This window comes from Diabrotica undecimpunctata, chromosome 2 (assembly GCF_040954645.1).
Source record: "Diabrotica undecimpunctata isolate CICGRU chromosome 2, icDiaUnde3, whole genome shotgun sequence".
Lineage (NCBI taxonomy): Eukaryota > Metazoa > Arthropoda > Insecta > Coleoptera > Chrysomelidae > Diabrotica > Diabrotica undecimpunctata.
This window is the reverse complement of record NC_092804.1, coordinates 115462117-115480442: the sequence shown is the minus strand read 5'-3', so window position 1 is coordinate 115480442 and position 18326 is coordinate 115462117. Positions and strand designations below refer to the sequence as shown.

The following is an 18326-nucleotide window of genomic DNA, read 5'->3' as shown; positions in this document are numbered from 1 at the left end:
TAGAAGTCAAACAAAGAAAATTATAAATAATAGCGACAACAAGAACAGTGAAAGCGATGGCGATAACGTTTAAAAGCGGACATATAAAGCATTGACGATCTCAGCGGTTCAGCATATATGAAAATAAGAGGATTTAGATAAGTGTATATGGAATACATCTACAAACATTTTCTTTTATCTAGACAAAAACATTTACAACCATTTATACAATATACATTATGTTGGCAATAATTATCAACAAGAATAACAACAATGTTCTATAATCAATTATAGTTTTATGTACACATGAATCGTATTATAATAAGTAGAATGATAACCTAATTGATAAAATCAAATACGAATAGTAGTTGGTATTGGACAAATTAAACAAGAAACAACATAATAAATACCGAGCGTCGTTCTCTTCAAACAGGTTTATATTAACTACAACACTAATGCAGGAAAATTGTAACGACCCTTTTTTAGGTATGAAGCACAGTGAACAACATTTCCTACGAAATAAACAGAAGAGCGATTGGTCTAAAAGAAATAGAAGAAAAAACAAATAGACGGGGGGAGCCTTATCTCCTCTCTTGTAGAATCTGGTCATGGATGGCTGATAGCTATACTCAGCAACAACAGACATCATGTGCTCAGCTATACGGATTACCTGGTCATCCGCATGCAACAAGCTCTGACTGTAGCTATAGAATGGACTTCGAATTTAGGGGTTAGCATAAGCCCACAGAATCCGAATATCATGAAATTTACGAGGAGATATTTAGAGGGTAAGTCCTGTAAGCCTGCTTTCCTCAGATTAAAATAAAAAGTAAGATCTTGCATGGTTTTCCCACATACAGTATGTCAATTTTAAAACTTACAATGGGCTATATCTCACGAACAAAAGCTGATATCGAAAAATGCTTTAAACAGTTTCTAAGATAGTAAGGGGGAACCAAAATGACATGAAAGAGAACTCACCCCCATCAACCCCCTAGACCCCACCCACCACAAACAAAACAGTTTAAATTGCAAACCCCTACTTGTGATACATCATTGAAAAGACTATAAGAGATGCTATCCAATGGTATAAAAAATAATAATAAATACAGGGTGAAGCAATAATTGTGAAACTTTGGCTTAAATGGAAAATTTAATGAAGTTTTTGTTGATTCTGTTGATGACCCTGTATAATTATTGTTTAATAATTATACAGGGTGTTAATATCAGCTGGCTTACTATGCCTTTTGTATTTGTAATGCTATCTCCCGGTCTATTATTTTTAATGATAAGTGCTCGTCGTAATTTTTTTTTGTTAAATAAAGACTTAGTTTGCCGTTTTTGCAAAACAAGTTGAAAACATCTGTTTTTTTGGGTTCTGTCAGATTCAATAATTTTTGGTTTATTGGAGAATTGTATGTCATTAATTTTCATCATTTGTACTATCTGTACTGTCATTCAGCTGTAGTTGTCACGATGGTATACAGTATACCTGAACGCGTTGAGATCATTTTCATATTTGCTTCCCGGAACCACTGTTATTTACGAACAGCTAAATATTTCATGAAAGGCATCCGGACAAAAATGTAAGTACGTGTACGTCCGTGATTTAGTTGAAAAGTTAGAGAAACGGGATCAGTGCAAAATCAAAAAAAGGGATGCCTCAAGATTCCTTAATGAAGCATCCCAAATTGAGGTCCTTGAAAATTTTGCAATAGAGCCTACTGCATCAATACGTCAAGTATCTACAATGACAGGACTTTCACATGAGTCGGTTAGAAAGTTGTTGAAATTACATAAGTTTCACCCGTACAACACAAAAATTCTTCAAGAACTAGGCGATGATAATCCAGACCGACGAATTGAGTTTTGTGAATTCATGACTAAAAGAATTCGCGTTGAATCGAGAATTTTAAAAAATATTTGTTTCACTGATGAATGTACTTTTATGCTGAATGGTAATGTAAATAAACAAAACTGTCGATACTGGAGTGATGCGAACCCGCATCGATTCAGAGAAGGTCACACTCAATATCCTGAAAAACTGAATGTTTGGGCAGGAATATTAGGCGGTGCTATAATTGGCCTCTTGTTCATACCAGGCAATTTAAGTGGCGACATTTATCTCGAGATGCTGGAAAACACCATCGAACCTTTAATTGTGCATGAATTAAAGAACCAAAGGGATGGTCAAGGCAACCTAGCTCTAGACGAAGATTTGCTGCACTTCCAACAATATGGAGCACCTCCTCACTATGTAGCTCCAGTTGGGCACTGGTTGGGTACTAATTATCCGAACAAAAAGATTGGAAGGAGAGGTCCTATTGAGTGGTCACCGAGGTCACCAAACTTACCGCCACCTAACTTTTTTCTATGGCGTTACCTCAAGTCAGTTTATAAAACTCAACCTGCGTTGGGGAATTGCGAGAAAGAATTACGGAAGCATGTCGCACCATTACTCGAACAACATTTTCCAATGTTCGTGCAGAATTTGAAAATAGGCTGTATTATTGTTTACAAAACAACGGAACCCACTTTGAACATTTACTTAATTGACATTTTTAACGAATTTGTAGTTCAACAAAAACCTCAATAAATTTTACATTTAAGCCAAAGTTTCACAATTATTGCTTCACCCTGTATAATTATTATTTATACCATTGGATAGCATTTTTTATAGTCTTTTCAATGATGTATCACAAGTAAGGGTTTGCAATTTAAACTTTTTTGGTTGTGGTGGGTGGGGCCTAGGGGGTTGCTGGGGGTGAGTTTCTTTCATGTCATTTTGGTTCCCCCTTACTATCCTAGAAACTGTTTCAAGCATTTTTCGATATCGGCTTTGGTTCGTGAGATATAGCCCATAGTAAGTTTTAAAATTGACACACTGTATAAAGAACTGAGGAAGAGTTATCGCTCTTCCTTAACCTTGTTTAAAATATATTTAGAGCAAATACTTATGTTGTGACATTTTTTTAAATTTTTTAATTATAATTTATTTTCCTTCAACATACCAATGATAGGCTACTAGGCTACTGAGTTATGCATTTTAAATTTTTAAACTACTTATCACTAATTCCCATCCGTGAGTACGGAATTGAAATTGTATAGAACTTTCATCCTCTCACATAGCGGGGGTGGTTAGATTATAAAGCGTCCGATTAGACACACGAGACTTTCTCCCATAAATTTTAGACCTCTTATCCATGTTTAAATAATTTAGGAATTACACTTTTGGTGAGATGTTTCAGGGGTTGAGACCTATCTCCTCTCGCGATACAACTAAATTTTGAGCTAAGTACAATAACCTTAGTTTATTTCTATTAAGACATATATAGTATAATATAAAATCAATCTCCAAGCTAAATACAGATTTATTCTTATTTGGCCATACCATAAATCTCCCGAGATTTGTTAGAAGTGTAAAATCAGTGTTTGAATTTTCAAGAGGCCAACTACCAACAACTGTAAGTTACACAATTTTACACCTGTATGTTACCAGGATAAGCTGAGAGTTGCTCGATGTTTAGTAAATTTGATATATCTTTGTCCACCTGTTGAATTAATATTAAGTACCAGAGTAATCAAAGAAGATTACACGAGCTTTATCCTAGTTTACATTGCATTTTGATAACCACAGTGCCGAAATTTAATTTGATAAACAGTGTCGAAAGTTAATTTGATAAACACAGTGCTACGCCGGCTTGATTTTTGTTTGCAACAAAGAATTTTTTATTTTTTTATTTTCGAGTTATTGTCCAAATATCGTTATTTGTTAATAAATCATACTGTCAGACTTAAATTTAATTTTTCCTTAACTACAGTTAAGTCTCGATCCAGTAAAGATTTATTCAATTGGATTTTTGGATAAAGTCTTCAGAACGTTCCGGATGAAGATAGCAATTTTTAATTTATATAAAACACAAACGAATAAATATTTGCTTATTTGATATTAATTGCAGTTAATTATTACAAATTGTTTTTGGCAATTAGCGAATAGATTTGGAAATCCTCAAACCAACAGTTGCCAGATTGCAAAAGATATCTTTTTAACTTTATTATTTACACTGAAATTTTACTATTTACTGTTTTAAAACTATTTACTTTTTCTTTTTGATAATTCTAAACTATTAATTTTTATATATCTTATTGCTATTGATTGCATATGTTTCATTTTTAATGTATATTTCAACACTGTCAAACACCAATATCTTGTTCTGTCATGCATCATTTGTAGCTACCTTTATACGGAACGTTCTCTAGACTTTGTCCGGATTTTTAACTAACTGCTCTCTTTGTCTATTAATGGAAGAAAACTGAGTCATTTGAGGTACGCTGATGACAGCTTCGGAAAAAGTAGGTCTTACGATGAACTTGGAAAAAACAAAAATAATGACAAATACACCGAACATTAGAGAAATAATGTTGAACGACATAAATTTAGAAACAGTAAGCGAATACATCTACCTGGGACAGATAATGAAAGTGACAAAGAAAATCAAACTGCCGAAATTACCGGAAGAATAAGGTTAGCGTGGGCAGAATTTGGAAAACTGAGTTGGATCTTGAAAAGCACTAAAATAGAACAATATTTGAAAACCAGAATTTACGATCAATGTATCCTCCCTATACTCACGTATGGTTCACAGACGTGGACACTCATCAAGGCTAATATGGACAAAATAGTAAAGGCACAAAGAGTGATGGAAAGATCAACGCTCAGCGTGAGACTTATAGACAAAAAAACAAACAAATGGATTAGAAGCAAAACCAAAGTAAAAGACGCAGGAGAACATGCTGCAAAATTAAAATGGAACTTCGCAGGACACAATGCCTAACTGAATGATAAAAGATGGAACCCCGAAATACCATAATGGAGACCATGGTTAAGAAAAGAGAAGCACAGGAAGGCCACAAATAAGATGGGCTGATGACATTAAGAAGATCGGAGCACACAACTGGAAGCAAGTGGCGCAAAATAAAAACTACTAGATTGATTTGGGGGAGGTCCAAAAGTTGGATTACTTAAGGCTGAAGAAAGAAAGAAAAGCTTTCTTTGCCTATCACATGTTTTGCATATTATATGTTTGAGGATTTATTATCCTTTCATTGTTTATTTTGATGTATTCAACCATTTGTTGAAGGTTTAGTGTGTATTTTTTTTGTATTCAACCATTTGTTGAAGTACATACAGTGTTTAGGCGTTTTTATGTATCTATATTTCAACTATCTGTAGGAATAAATTGTTTTTGTTTTCAATAACGTATTTTCTTTATTCTACTACCAACAAGTTCCCGAATAAATACTAAATTAAACTATATGACCGCTATAGTTCGACTAGAAAAATCAGGCATTATCAGTCTTAGGTAAGTGTGTGAACTATTTCCACCGAACATATTTGTTATTTATTTATAGAGTGTGTTATTTAATCAATAATAGTAACTTCTATATCTTTTATATTTTCGTTTTCAGAACATAGTTATTTCTTAATTTTCTTCGAGATCTAAGGTATCTTAACTTTCTCCTTTTATTTACAAAAACTTAAGTGGCGCTCTTTTTCTATCTTTTTCTTTCTAATCCATGGTATTTATCTTATCTATCTATCTATCTACCTACCCTATCTTATCTTATCTCTGGTAATTTGTTCTGTTAAACCAAATACCAATCCCAAAAGCTAGTTTCGAACCATCTAACGCAGTATACCCATTGGGGACCTTTCTAACAACATAAAAAAGGGTTACACATTGGTATAATGTACTGGACGAAGAAATGTGCAAATTTAGAAACATATAATGAATAATTACTATTTAAATGGGAATAAGCCACAATTAAAGGTTAAAGTAAGTTTATTGACGTTTCAATTTCCACGTCATTGAAACGTCAATAAACTTACTTTAACCTTTAATTGTGGCTTATTCCCATTTAAATAGTAATTACTTTAACATGCCACAAGAAAATAGCTTCAGAACAATATGTAATGAATATTCTTGAATAACAATATAATATATTATACCCTTTTCACGTTAAAATAAGTTTATTTTGACGTTTTGATTTCCACTTCGGAAATCGTTCTTAAAATGCAAAAAAAAAATTTTTAACGAACTGTATTAAGATATGGACACTAAAAGAAACAGAAAAAGCAATTGGAAGAGGAGAGAAAGAAATACCTAAAGTTTGGAGAGTCAGACATACAATGGTAAACAACATTAAATTGAAATAACTAAACTTATAAGATTCGATTCTTGTATCCTTCCCGTTCTCACTTACGGAGCTCAAACCTGGACATTCACAAAAAAGAACATGGACAAGATTCGAAAAACTCAGCGAGCCATGGAACGACAGATGCTTAGTATCTCACTAATAGATCGGCAAACGAACGAAGCAATCCGGAACAAAACAAAAATAAAGGACGCCGCGAAAAAAAAAAAAAAAAATGTCAATAGCATCATGGATGGACAGATGATATTAGCAATAGTAGCAACGATTTAGTAATAGTTGAACGACGAAGTAGAACATTCTCATTCATTACGTCATTTACCTAAGATATAAATAGTTATGATGATCATCAAACTTAGATACAGAAATGGCAAGTAGTAAAGAAAACACCCTTTGTATTTGATAAATATAAAACTATATCAAGGTGTTAACTTAAACAAGTAAAATGATAATACTAAAGAAACAATGTCTGGTTAAGTGTCAACAAAGATGTTTATTCGTTTAGAATCTTTAACTTTTTCTAAAAATAATTATTTGCACTTTTAAACATTGTATTTTTTTAACAAATACACTCTTATCAATTAGATTATTCTCCAACGCAAGGCTAAGCAAAAACTATGAAGTTAAAATGGAAACAAATCGATAAATTATAATCAATTAAATTATAGGCTATCCCTAACAATAATTTTAAAATTATTTTGATTTCATTGTCTTCAGACATTGTCAAAGAAATTATAGACAAATTTAGTAGATATTCAAAAAACAATATCTAACACTAAATACCATTGAAAAAAAAAAAGCCAATTCGCATTTTTTCATAGAATGCAAATATCAAAAAGTTTTTGTAATCCTAAGAAGTAATAATAAACAATAATCTATTGTAGTTTATAAACAAAATGCCAAAGCAACCCAATAGTCACTGTAAGGAACTTATGTCTTCATTAGTTCAATATCTTGAAAAAGAGAGTGATACCGAGTGCTCGGATACTTGCTATAACTGTTGGTAGAATGTAAGTAATAATCCACTGATGTTTAGCAATATGAAAATTTTTTAAAAAATACAATGTATTTCAGATTTACCTCAGTTTGATTATAACTTTCTGGTGTTAATAGTTTCTAGAGCTATTATAGTCTAAATTCCTAATACTTTAAGAGATTAGAAAATATTAGGCCATATGAATATTTTGTCAAGCAGCAGTAGGCTTTGTAATTAAACTGAATAATTTTTATACAATACAATTCAATATTTTTTGTCGTTTCAATATTTCATCATGTAATGTTCACTGTTACCTCGTATAACACTGCAAAACCTTTTATTGCAAAAACGAGAACATCGAGAAGAATCCAAAAATGTAAAATATACAGGGTGTTCCATTAAAAAAAAAGATAAATTTGTTCTACCCTCTCCATATGGGTGGCCATGTACATTTGAAAATAGTTTTAAAATATGGCCCTATCTATGCTCTAACTTTTACCTAAATAATTTGTTTCATATCTCTTACAAAAAATTAGTAATTAGACTTCCTAGCACTACTGCTGCACCCTGTATATTACTTATATATTAAAAAGATAAACAGACACAGCTCATGAGTTCAATTCAAAAAAATTTAATAATAGTACCTTTATCAGAACACCACAAGATGGTTTCGGGAATTTGCTGTTTCCTTGAAACAAAGAATTTATGGACACTGTATATGGACAATAGTTCTTTGTGTAATTCAATGAAACGATCTAGTATAATTGAGAAACATATACTTTTTTGGATTTAATTTTCAATGTTAATTCCCTATTTGGATTAAAAACATTTTGGTGTCTACTGATGATATCACTTTTTTTCACTCTCATCTGTTGCCACCTTGAGATTAACTTAAAAAATATATACAGTTTTATGTACAATTAGTCATTGGTGTATTTAATTTAAAATTTGTAAAAGATATTTCTGCAATTAAACACTAAATGACATTGTTCTTAAATTTACACAAGAATAAATATTTAATTACTAATAGTTACATTAGTAAATATCTTCAAGGAACTTTGAGGTATTAAATATAATAAAATAAGCAATAGAAATATAATAAAACTTCACCAGTGAATTTTAGAGTTAACTACATTTGAATAAATAAATTGATTAAGGTTGATCTGCACCCTCAATTAATTTGTTTCTGATCCTAGAGATGGCTCTACCAAGGCATGCTGCCGTGGTAAAATTTTCAACTTAATTGTAGATTATAAATATATAAATTATATGATATAAATTGAATACATAATTCAAATTTTCTCACAAAGTAAAAATAAAAATAATTTTCAAAAGAATTCGTAGGTAGAATACTTACAAAAAGTTCTTGTAATAATAGCAAATTACAAAAATACAAATATTACAAAGTATACAAAATTTATTCTAATGAAGAGAAATCATACCAAATATATTCCCACCATTTTCACAGTTTTCAGAAGAAGAAAAACTACAAACATAGTTTACATAAGACTTTATAAGGTACAATATCCTGTCAGTTTTCATCAAACTTGTTTTTGAAACTATTTAAACTAGTAGCTTCTACTATGTCATCACTTAAACTGTTCCATTTATCAAAAACTCGGTTAACTCAAAGGTTTTGCCTTACAGTGTTTTAAAAGACTCCTTTTTCAATTTATAGTTATGACCTCTTAGTCTTATCTTCGTTAATATTAAAAAAGTTTGATGTTCCCCAAAAATCCCCCTAAGAATTCTATAAGTAGATATGACATCCCCTATTTCTCGTCTATGACTTAATGGAGACAACTTGAGCTTTCTTAGTTGGGTTTCATAGTTTAATCTTCCATAAGGTAGCTTATTAGCTCTCCTTCTAATAAATTAATGTCTCTTTCCAAATGAGCTGACCAAACTGACACTGCAAATTCTAGGTGAGGTCTGACATAACTTTTGTAGAGTTTCAAAAACAAGTCTGGAGACATTCTATGAAAAGCTTTTGATATAAAGTATAAAGCAGAGTTCGCTTTACTAACTATTGCTGTTTGATTAGACCAACTTAATGTTTGGTTGACTGTAACACCAAGATCATTAACTTCCTGTACCAATTTCAGGGGAACTCCATCCCAAAAATATGTATATAGGAATTAAAAGATGTAAATGACAAAAAGTCAGAAAGCTTAGCATGTAAAGAAGATTAGTATAAAAAAATATTTATTGTTGTCAACTTTATTCAAATAGTTTATTTGATATTTAGTTAATGACCTCATCTTATTGCGCAACATAAATAATGGACTATCATTATCTACAAATTTAACCTTTAATAGCCTAGGCTTATTACTATTGTTAACCTTTCCAATATATTAAACTAATGTCAACATTATTAACTGCCAATAACATTTTTGTGATGAATATTTTAGTAAAAACTTCTCACTTCCTCTAAAGGAAAAATTCATTTATTCCAGTTACCTAGTGTATCAAATAGATTGAGCTTCAGGGGCTCTTTCTGTTATTGAGCACTGGATGATCTAGTATGCTGGAGTATTTCTCACAAAATTTCTGACGCATTAGTACATCCCAAGCACTACCAAATTGATCGAATAAAGATATACCAAGAACAAGGTGTTAGCTAAGAGATTCTTTGGAATGATACCAGTAGTTAAGAGAATGGGTATCGTCTGGATAGTTTCCATTGTCCATTGCCTTCTAATTTATATTTTAAAATCTCTACTTGGCGATTTTTCCATTGAATTTGTTGTTAGGTATCATCATATTAATAAACATTATTTGTCTACTTAGTTTGTTAACTACTACGAGATCTGGTTAAATTGTGATTATTATTATTATTCTTTTAGTCACATCTTTTTCCAGTATGTTGGGGTTAACCATTCACATTCCTTATGAATTAACAACATAGGGGTTCTGAAACAGTTTTCTTGGGACATAAAAAAAATGATGTTTCAATTTCCACTCCGGAAATCATTATCAAAAAGGAATATTTAAAAATTTTCTTAAAAAGAGTGTATAACCGCCAAAGTTGTTTGTGACTCTGTGACTGACAACTCTGGTGTCAACAATGTTGATGGTTATACACTCTTTTTAACAAAATTCTTAAATAATCCTTTTTGAGAATGATTTCCACAGTCGAAATCGAAACATTAAATTTTTTTGGTTAAAAATGTAATTGTCATTACAATCAATTGTGGCCTAATCCCATATAAACATAATTTTTAACATAGGGGTGTTATTTTCTGTTTGTCCAAATAGTTCCACAGTATATCAACTTAAAGAGAAGGAAGTAAAAACAGCAAGCTAAACTTCCTGAGTCACTTACGAACTTAATGGATAAAATTTTTATAGCCAGAAAATCTAAAACTAATTGAAAATGTTGAAAACAAAGAAAATGTTAAGACTAATTGAAGACAAAAATGGGTCAGCACCCATAATATGTTAGTTTTCCAACTACTAATTAACACCAGTCTAATTTTATAAAGAATGTTTCATAAAAAATATTAAAACCAGATATGTAGCATGTTCAAAGGACAAAATGCAGGGTGCGTTTTTGCAGTCAAACACTGCAAATTTGAAGTCAAACACTGCAAATATTGTTCTAAACCTTTCTCCCAATATTTTGTCAATAAGATACACTAATATGTTTTAAACTTTTTATTTAGTATTTCTAAGAAAATTGCACTGCTGTCAGTTTGATAATTAACATATTGTTATTAAGATATTATTTGTCTATGACCAAGTTAATGGTATAACAATAACATATTGGTCTGCCAACATTTTCTTAATAGTTTTTAGTTAACCTCCAAACAGATGAAAAATATTATAATATTTATGATAATTGCCAAATTGGCATTTTTCACAATATTTCAAAGGAAAATGCCCCAGTCTCAGATTTTCTGATCATAAAACGTTTAAATAGGTTCTGTAACTGTTTTTTTGTGGCATGTTTAAGTTAAATATTGTATTTATGTGGGATTCAACCACAATTGATTGTGATGAAAATTACATTTTACATTTGGTTTTGACTTTTCGATATCCAATTCAGAAATCATTGTCAAATTTTTATGAATTAAGAAATTGTGTTAACCTGATGTCATTTTCATAACCATCAATCACATTCTTAAGTAGTCTACAAAGTTAGAGATTACTGTTTTTTCTTCCATTCCTTACACTGTTTAAAGTTCTTGCCTTTAGTGACAATATTTGTGATAGAGGTGAGCATAATATCAGAGCTGTAAATGTAAAGGCTTGGTATGTTGCAGTATTATTAGCAAACCATTAGTAATCATAATGATCTGACTTTTAACATCACTGTCAAAGTCATATTTGCTATTGAACATAGCTACTCCATACAGCATTTCAATTTTAAAACTTACAATGGGCTATATCTCACGAACAAAAGCTGCTATCGAAAAATGCTTAAAACCGTTTCTAGGATAGTAAGGGAGAACTAAAATGAGATGAAAGAGAACTCAGCCCCATCAGCCCCCTAGGCCCCACCCACCATAACCAAAAAGTTTAAATTGCAAACCCATACTTGTGATATATCATTGAAAAGACTATAAAAAAATGCTATCCAATGGTATAAATAATAATTATACAGGGTGAAGCAATAATTGTGAAACTTTGGCTTAAATGGAAAATTTAATGAGGTTTTTGTTGATTCTGTTGACATTCTATAATTATTGTTTAATAATTATACAGGGTGTTAATATAAGCCGGCTTACTATGACTTTTGTATTTGTAATGCTATCTCCCGGACTATTATTTTTAATAAGTGCCCATCAAAATCTTTTTTTGTTAAATAAAAACTTAATTTGTCGTTTTTGCAAAACAAGTTAAAAACATCTGTTTTTTGGGTTCCGTCAGATTCAATAATTTTTGGTTTATTTGAGAATTTTAAATGTCATTACTTTTCATCATTTGTACGATCGGTACTGTCATTCAGTTGTAGTTGTCACGATGGTTTACAGTATACCTGAATGCGTGGAGATCATTTTCATATTTGCGTCCCAGAACCAGTGTTATGTACAAACAGCTCAAATATTTGATGAAAGATATCCGGACAAAAACGTAAGTGACGTGTACGTCCGCGATTTAGTTGAAAAGTTTAGAGAAACGGGATCAGTGCAAAATAAAAAAAGAGATGCCCCAAAATTACTGAATGAAGCATTCCAAATTGAGGTCCTTGGAAATTTTGCAATAGAGCCTACTGCATCAACACGTCAAGTATCTGCAATGACAGGACTTTCACATGAGTTGGTTAGAAAGGTGTTTTATGGGTATAGGTATATGTACAGTACGAGGACGGTAAACACATTTATTTATGTTTTTAGATCTAAATCAAAGATCACAGAGTATACCGTCCTCTTGTCCCTACATTTTATATGTATTCATGTGAATAGGAGAAAGGTCATCTATATAATAGAAAACCGGTAATATATCTTAGTATGCGTAAAAAATGCGGGATGAGTAGCAGCTGCCACACTCCAAAATTTCGTCAAAATAGTCCCTAATTTCGTTCCTATTGGTCATAGAAGATTTTTTTAATGTGAGTTTTTTACCAGCTATCCAATGGTTGTACGTACAAGTCTATAACTTCAAAAATATAGAAGTTATTACAATTGTTTATAAGTAAAAAACATACCCATTTTTCAAATGTTTATTTTGTAAATAATTTCAATGAAAACGCAATAGGCATTTAACTTTTGAGATAGTTTATGTCTTAAAGAATCCTATGAAATGTGTTAAATGTGTCTAGCATCATTAATAGAGCAAGTTCAATAGTTTAAATATTTAGCCTCAGGGATAAAAAGACGGTAATTCCTCGCTGTTCAAATGTATTAACAGTTTATTTTGTTAATAAAAAAATTAATAAAATTTTTAAATTAGTGCAAAAAACTGCTTTTTTGCAAATATATCCGTAAATTATTTATCAATATTAATATTAAAAACGGGAAAATAAAGATATTCTTGATATAAAAAAATGATATAAATATTGTTTATGTAAAATATAAGGAAAAAAACTTATAGACAAAAAATCAAATTGTGACCATAAATTATTGTTTAAAAAAAACGCAAGGTAAAAATATGAGTACTTTTTCATCTATTTGTCATCTAGTAACCCCCACCTATGTCTTAAAAGCTTCAGATATCTGAGAAAAATTTTGCCGTGAAATTGATGATTTTTGCATAATCTGACTGGGCTACCTCACTGACACTTCCTCTAAGGACTAGCAACCCCAGTGGAGTCTTACGTTGCCATGTAATCAATTCCTTTTGTAACTTAAACATCATAATTTTTAATTATCAAAAATGTAACTCAAAGTTAATCAAACAAAATTTAAACGGTTTTTATCCATATATTTAGTGGCTTCAAACATGTACATCCAGATAGGACTGATGATGGAATAGTTATTCCGAAAATGCTCTGTGATGTAGATTGATAGAGTTTTTATTATTATACCTTTTATAAAGGATTTTTTTAATAATAAAAAAGGAAAGATGTGTTAAATGTATTTTATTAACAATGTTTTGTTATATAACAATTTTATTACAATGTATTTTAAGAACTTATTTTATTTTTTAAATAAATATATACCTAATTGGGGAAAAAGGGAAGACTGAAAAGATCTTTCTTCTGTTCTACAAAAACTGTATAGAGTTGTAACAACAATCTCCATATTAAATAGTGTATTCATAAAAGCCAAAATAATTTGAAATTGTAGTAGGTAAAGAAATAAGTACCTGCTACTTAGCAATAATAGACAAAAAACACAAAAATAAGTGTGCAACCATTTGTTTCTCATGTATAAAGATGACTATGTTCAACAGTAATGAAAAACAAGTCACTTTTCTGGTGGATATCATAAATTAGACAGTATCTTTGTTAATATACTAGTTAAGGGTGGCAATTGTTTTAGAGGTTTTAAAAGCTAAATCACTAAAGATCTATAGCTAATCAACTACTTATAGAAAATACTTTGAATTTAAAATGATCAAACCTGAAATATATACCATATAGTAGACTGCTATATGCTTCTTTTTTTCTAATATAGGAAATAAACCTTCAGAATGTATTGTGATAGTTAAAACTCTCTGGAGTAGAACAACTGGAGTATAGGAAGAACGTGCATATGTAATTTTAAATTATGATATAAGATATTGTATTATAGGCTACGATATATGAAAAGAATAACGAATTTTCAGAAAGGCACTCATTAAAATTAATAAGATATATACATTACAAAAAAGAGATAAGAAAAAAATAAAAACTGTTCATATGAAGTGTACGATATTTTTAAGCCCATGAAGAATTTTTAATACAAAGACAAACACTGTTCAACTTAAGTACTAAAAATATTATTTATCAGAAATAATATTTTTGTTGACAAACTTTTTTTGTCTGTGTAGTTTTAAGTATATTGTTATTCCAGCAATGGAAAAAATGATTAACCAAAAATTAACAGAAAAACAGATTAACTTGAATAATAAAAATAAAAAAGTAATAATTTAGCTAGTATATAAGCTGTTTCATTATATTTTATACTCATCAATGCTGCAATGAGAAATACATCATAATGTAAAAATATAAAAATACATCATAATGTTAAATATATATTCAAGGATTTGTATGATTAAGGGAAGGCCAATGCAAAGAACATTAATTACCAGTAACTCTTACAAGGTAAACATCATTGCCACTATTAAAGGATTTGAAATATACAATTATATTTTAAATGTATTAAACTTTCTACCCTTATTGTAATTGTTTCAGATTATTAGAATTAAATAAAATTGGCAACTGTGTGCAGTAATCCTTTATGTAAATAATTGTGTTGATCATCAAATCACTTTTAGTTGCTAACTGACAGACAATTATCTATTAAAAGAAAAGAACAATCAAAAAATTAATTTGAGAAATAATAATTACTTTGATGTTAAAGGCAATGCAAATACTTGTTACAATTCACTTATTCAAACTGGAGAAAATAAATAACAACACTAAACATTCAGGATAATAGCAAAAACAATAAAATAGATAGTCTTTATTATTGTAGACGTTATTATAAGTTATTTATTGATAGAATTTATTTGGCTGCTTGCATAAAACATTTTCATTGTTTAAATAGCCATAGTTACATTAAACATGAAATCAGGCACTTACTTGGGATTCAAATTGGGTCACTGCTTCTCTCAAAGCTTCTTCTGGTGATAATCCCAAATCTTCAATATTTTCACGAACAGCATCGTCAAAGGTTTCTTGAGATATAACCAACACCATATTTGGTTCTTTGTGCCCACTTTTTGTATTACTACTAATCAGTTGCTAATTTATGTTCAAATTAATATTGAGTTGGTGAATATTGAATGGTACCAATTTATATCGATGTTTACTCTTTAAACAAACAATAGCTGTTACTTCTTTCTCAGAAGATTTCCTTCTTAAGACCAACTCAACATGAACTGAACAAGAACAAGTTAGCAAAATGACATTCCGCAAGACGACGAGACGAGAAAACAAAATTGCCAAATATTCATATTTTCGGTGACAGTAATGACAGTTAAGCTGACATACTTGACATATGACTTATGAAAAAATCCATGTTGCCATTTTTATCGAAATAAATTTGAATCTAGATTCTAACTCGATGAAATAAACTTACAGGTTCTTAGTTATTAAAGTAGCTTGACATCTAGGCCATAGGCCATGCAAGTCTATAATGTTATGCAAGTCCTTGCATGGCATATCCCTTCTCTACCTGATCTCTTTACATCACAGCTATTTTTGTGCAATTTTGAGATACTACTTTCATTGTGGTTTTCACTTATGTGGTTGTGCCATTATTTTTTTCTGTTTAGTGTCCATTCGTTTATACACTGTATGTTACATTTTTTTCTAATGTCTTCCTCTTTCAATCTCCCAGCGTATTTCCTGTAATTCTTCTCAATACTCACATTTCTGCTGTTTCCAGTAGCCTTTTTGTTGTAAATCGAATATGAACGTTAAAACCTTTGTTAAGCTTGCGCTTCTTTAAGGAGGGGCTGCTCCCTTTTTTGCGGGAGCTTTTGAGGGGACGAGCAACATTAGTTGCGAATCCATTATTTTGAAGTGGTATGCGACTATAGAGCGGGGGCTTAGATAGTGGTGATACAGAAAAGAAGCTCTATGAGAGAGAATTTAGATTAGCCGACCAAGCCTTGAGCAGAAGGTACCACTGGTGTTACCAACCACACTGAGAACGGCTTATTATATAATTAGCGGTTTTGGCGTGCAGTTAATTTATCTGCGATATTTGAGGAGAGTTGCTTAGAGGATATCGTATTATTCATCAGGAAGTTCGTTGTCAGCAAAGTGTACCAGCTTAGCTGGAGGGAATGGAACTTTGGTTAGGGGGAGCCAGGTGAATATATGGCCTCGACGGTAACAGGTAGTCCTTAAAGTTTGCTTAGCTCTGTTGTTGGAGCCAGCTACTGTGTACGGAGGACGTATCTTTTGCTGAGAGGTCGGACTCTCTCCTTTATTAATGTTATGTTTGCAATTTGGTGAATTAGTGCTGACGGATAATCTGAACATTTCCTCATGCGTTTTCTGAGAATTCTCCTCTGTTGCCATAATGGCGTTGGTTTGACGAGGATTTAGTGACGCGTAGACACATAACTTGTATGCGATAATAGACCTGATGAAAGTCTTGTAGGTGTGCAAGAGAGTTTTATTGGAGGTATTTCCGAGTTTTCCAGACATCGCTCCCAGGAGTCTAGCTCTTTTTGTTACCCTGTTTAGGGTGGTTTTGATGTCAATGTCCCAGTTGAGAGTACTACTAAAATCAACTCCCAAGTAGGACACCGAGTTTCTGTAATCAAGACCTTCTCCTTGCAGGACTATCTGGTTCCTCCCAGCATCAAGACTGCGAGGGGATTTTAATAAAATTAATTGTGTTTTGGAGGGATTGACTGTGGATCTCCATTTGTTGCACAACCTGACAATTCTATTCAACTGGTCCTGTGCTCTATCGAACACAGACGGGTGCCTCAGTGTCCCTCTATGTGTTCCTGGAGAGAGAACTCCAGTATCGTCAGCATTTGTGTTGTTGCTGTGTCGGGTATTTTATTTGGTTCTTTGCTGATTACTATTGTTTTAGTTTTCTGAGTTAAGGTTGTCACATTAAATTATTTTGCTCTTATGTTAAATCTCTGGACTAGTTTTTGCAAACTATCTTCAGCTTAAGTTTTCTTCAATACTGCGTCGTCTACAGATTATTTTTACGTCTTTGTTTCCCATTCTGTATCCTCTTCCTTTGTTGACACTTTTGATAATTTCATGCATGATTAAATTGAAGAGCAAAGGGCTCAATGAGCCTTATTCCGCTGCCTATGTCTGTAAGCTGCCTATGTCTGGTTCTGTAAGGTGTTCTACTATTCTACCTTCCATTTTGTTGTGTTGGTAGATATATTTCAATAGTTTTTATGATATCTATTATACAGAAAATAGATTAAATTTTTGAATTTTACTCTGTAAAATGCATTCCTCACGTCAATGAGGCACAGAAATGCTGGTTTATTATACTCTAGTGATTTCTCAGTAATTTGCTTGATGACGAATATTGCCTCTGTACACGATCTTCCACTACGAAAACCCTGAGAGGGGTATAGCTTAGTGGTAGACATAACACAGGGCGTTGTGTCAAAAACCGATGCTAGGTATCAGAAATTAGGAACGCTTAAGAATAGACCAAGACAAAGTCGCCAAAAAGTAAGAACGACTCGACACGATCGTTTCATTGTTTAAGTAGCTAAAAGAGATCCAACAATTTTTCACCCGTAGCTCCAAATACAAATTTTAAAAGCTACAGGTATAAATGTTTCAGTTGAAACGATAAGAAAAAGACTTCGTGCCCAAGGACTATACAGCAATAGACATTTACAGATTCTCGTGTTAGTTGATCGCCTAAATTGGTGTCTTCAGCACCAAAACTGGAAAATTGGAAAGTGGCAAAATGTTCTATTTCACACGAAACCAGGATTTGTGTAAAATCAGATGATTCGTGTACTTAGAGGACGAGGAAGACAAGCAAGAACGGAAACTGTCAGATCTGTTCACAAATATAAAGAAGGAAGTTTCATGTTCTGGGGAGAAATTATGATCAGTGAAAAA

General features: G+C 31.6%; 1 protein-coding gene across 1 annotated transcript in view; it reads right to left on the bottom strand.

Annotated features, from left to right (window-relative positions):
• LOC140434798 (armadillo repeat-containing protein 6 homolog) overlaps nt 1-15714 on the bottom strand; it is an 81265-nt gene extending 65551 nt beyond the window's left edge. The window contains exon 1 of the mRNA XM_072523318.1: nt 15339-15714. Coding sequence (XP_072379419.1) covers nt 15339-15455 — 117 coding nt within the window. The 5' untranslated portion in view covers nt 15456-15714. The remainder of the gene's footprint in view (nt 1-15338) is intronic.
• Nucleotides 15715-18326: the final 2612 nt, after the last annotated feature.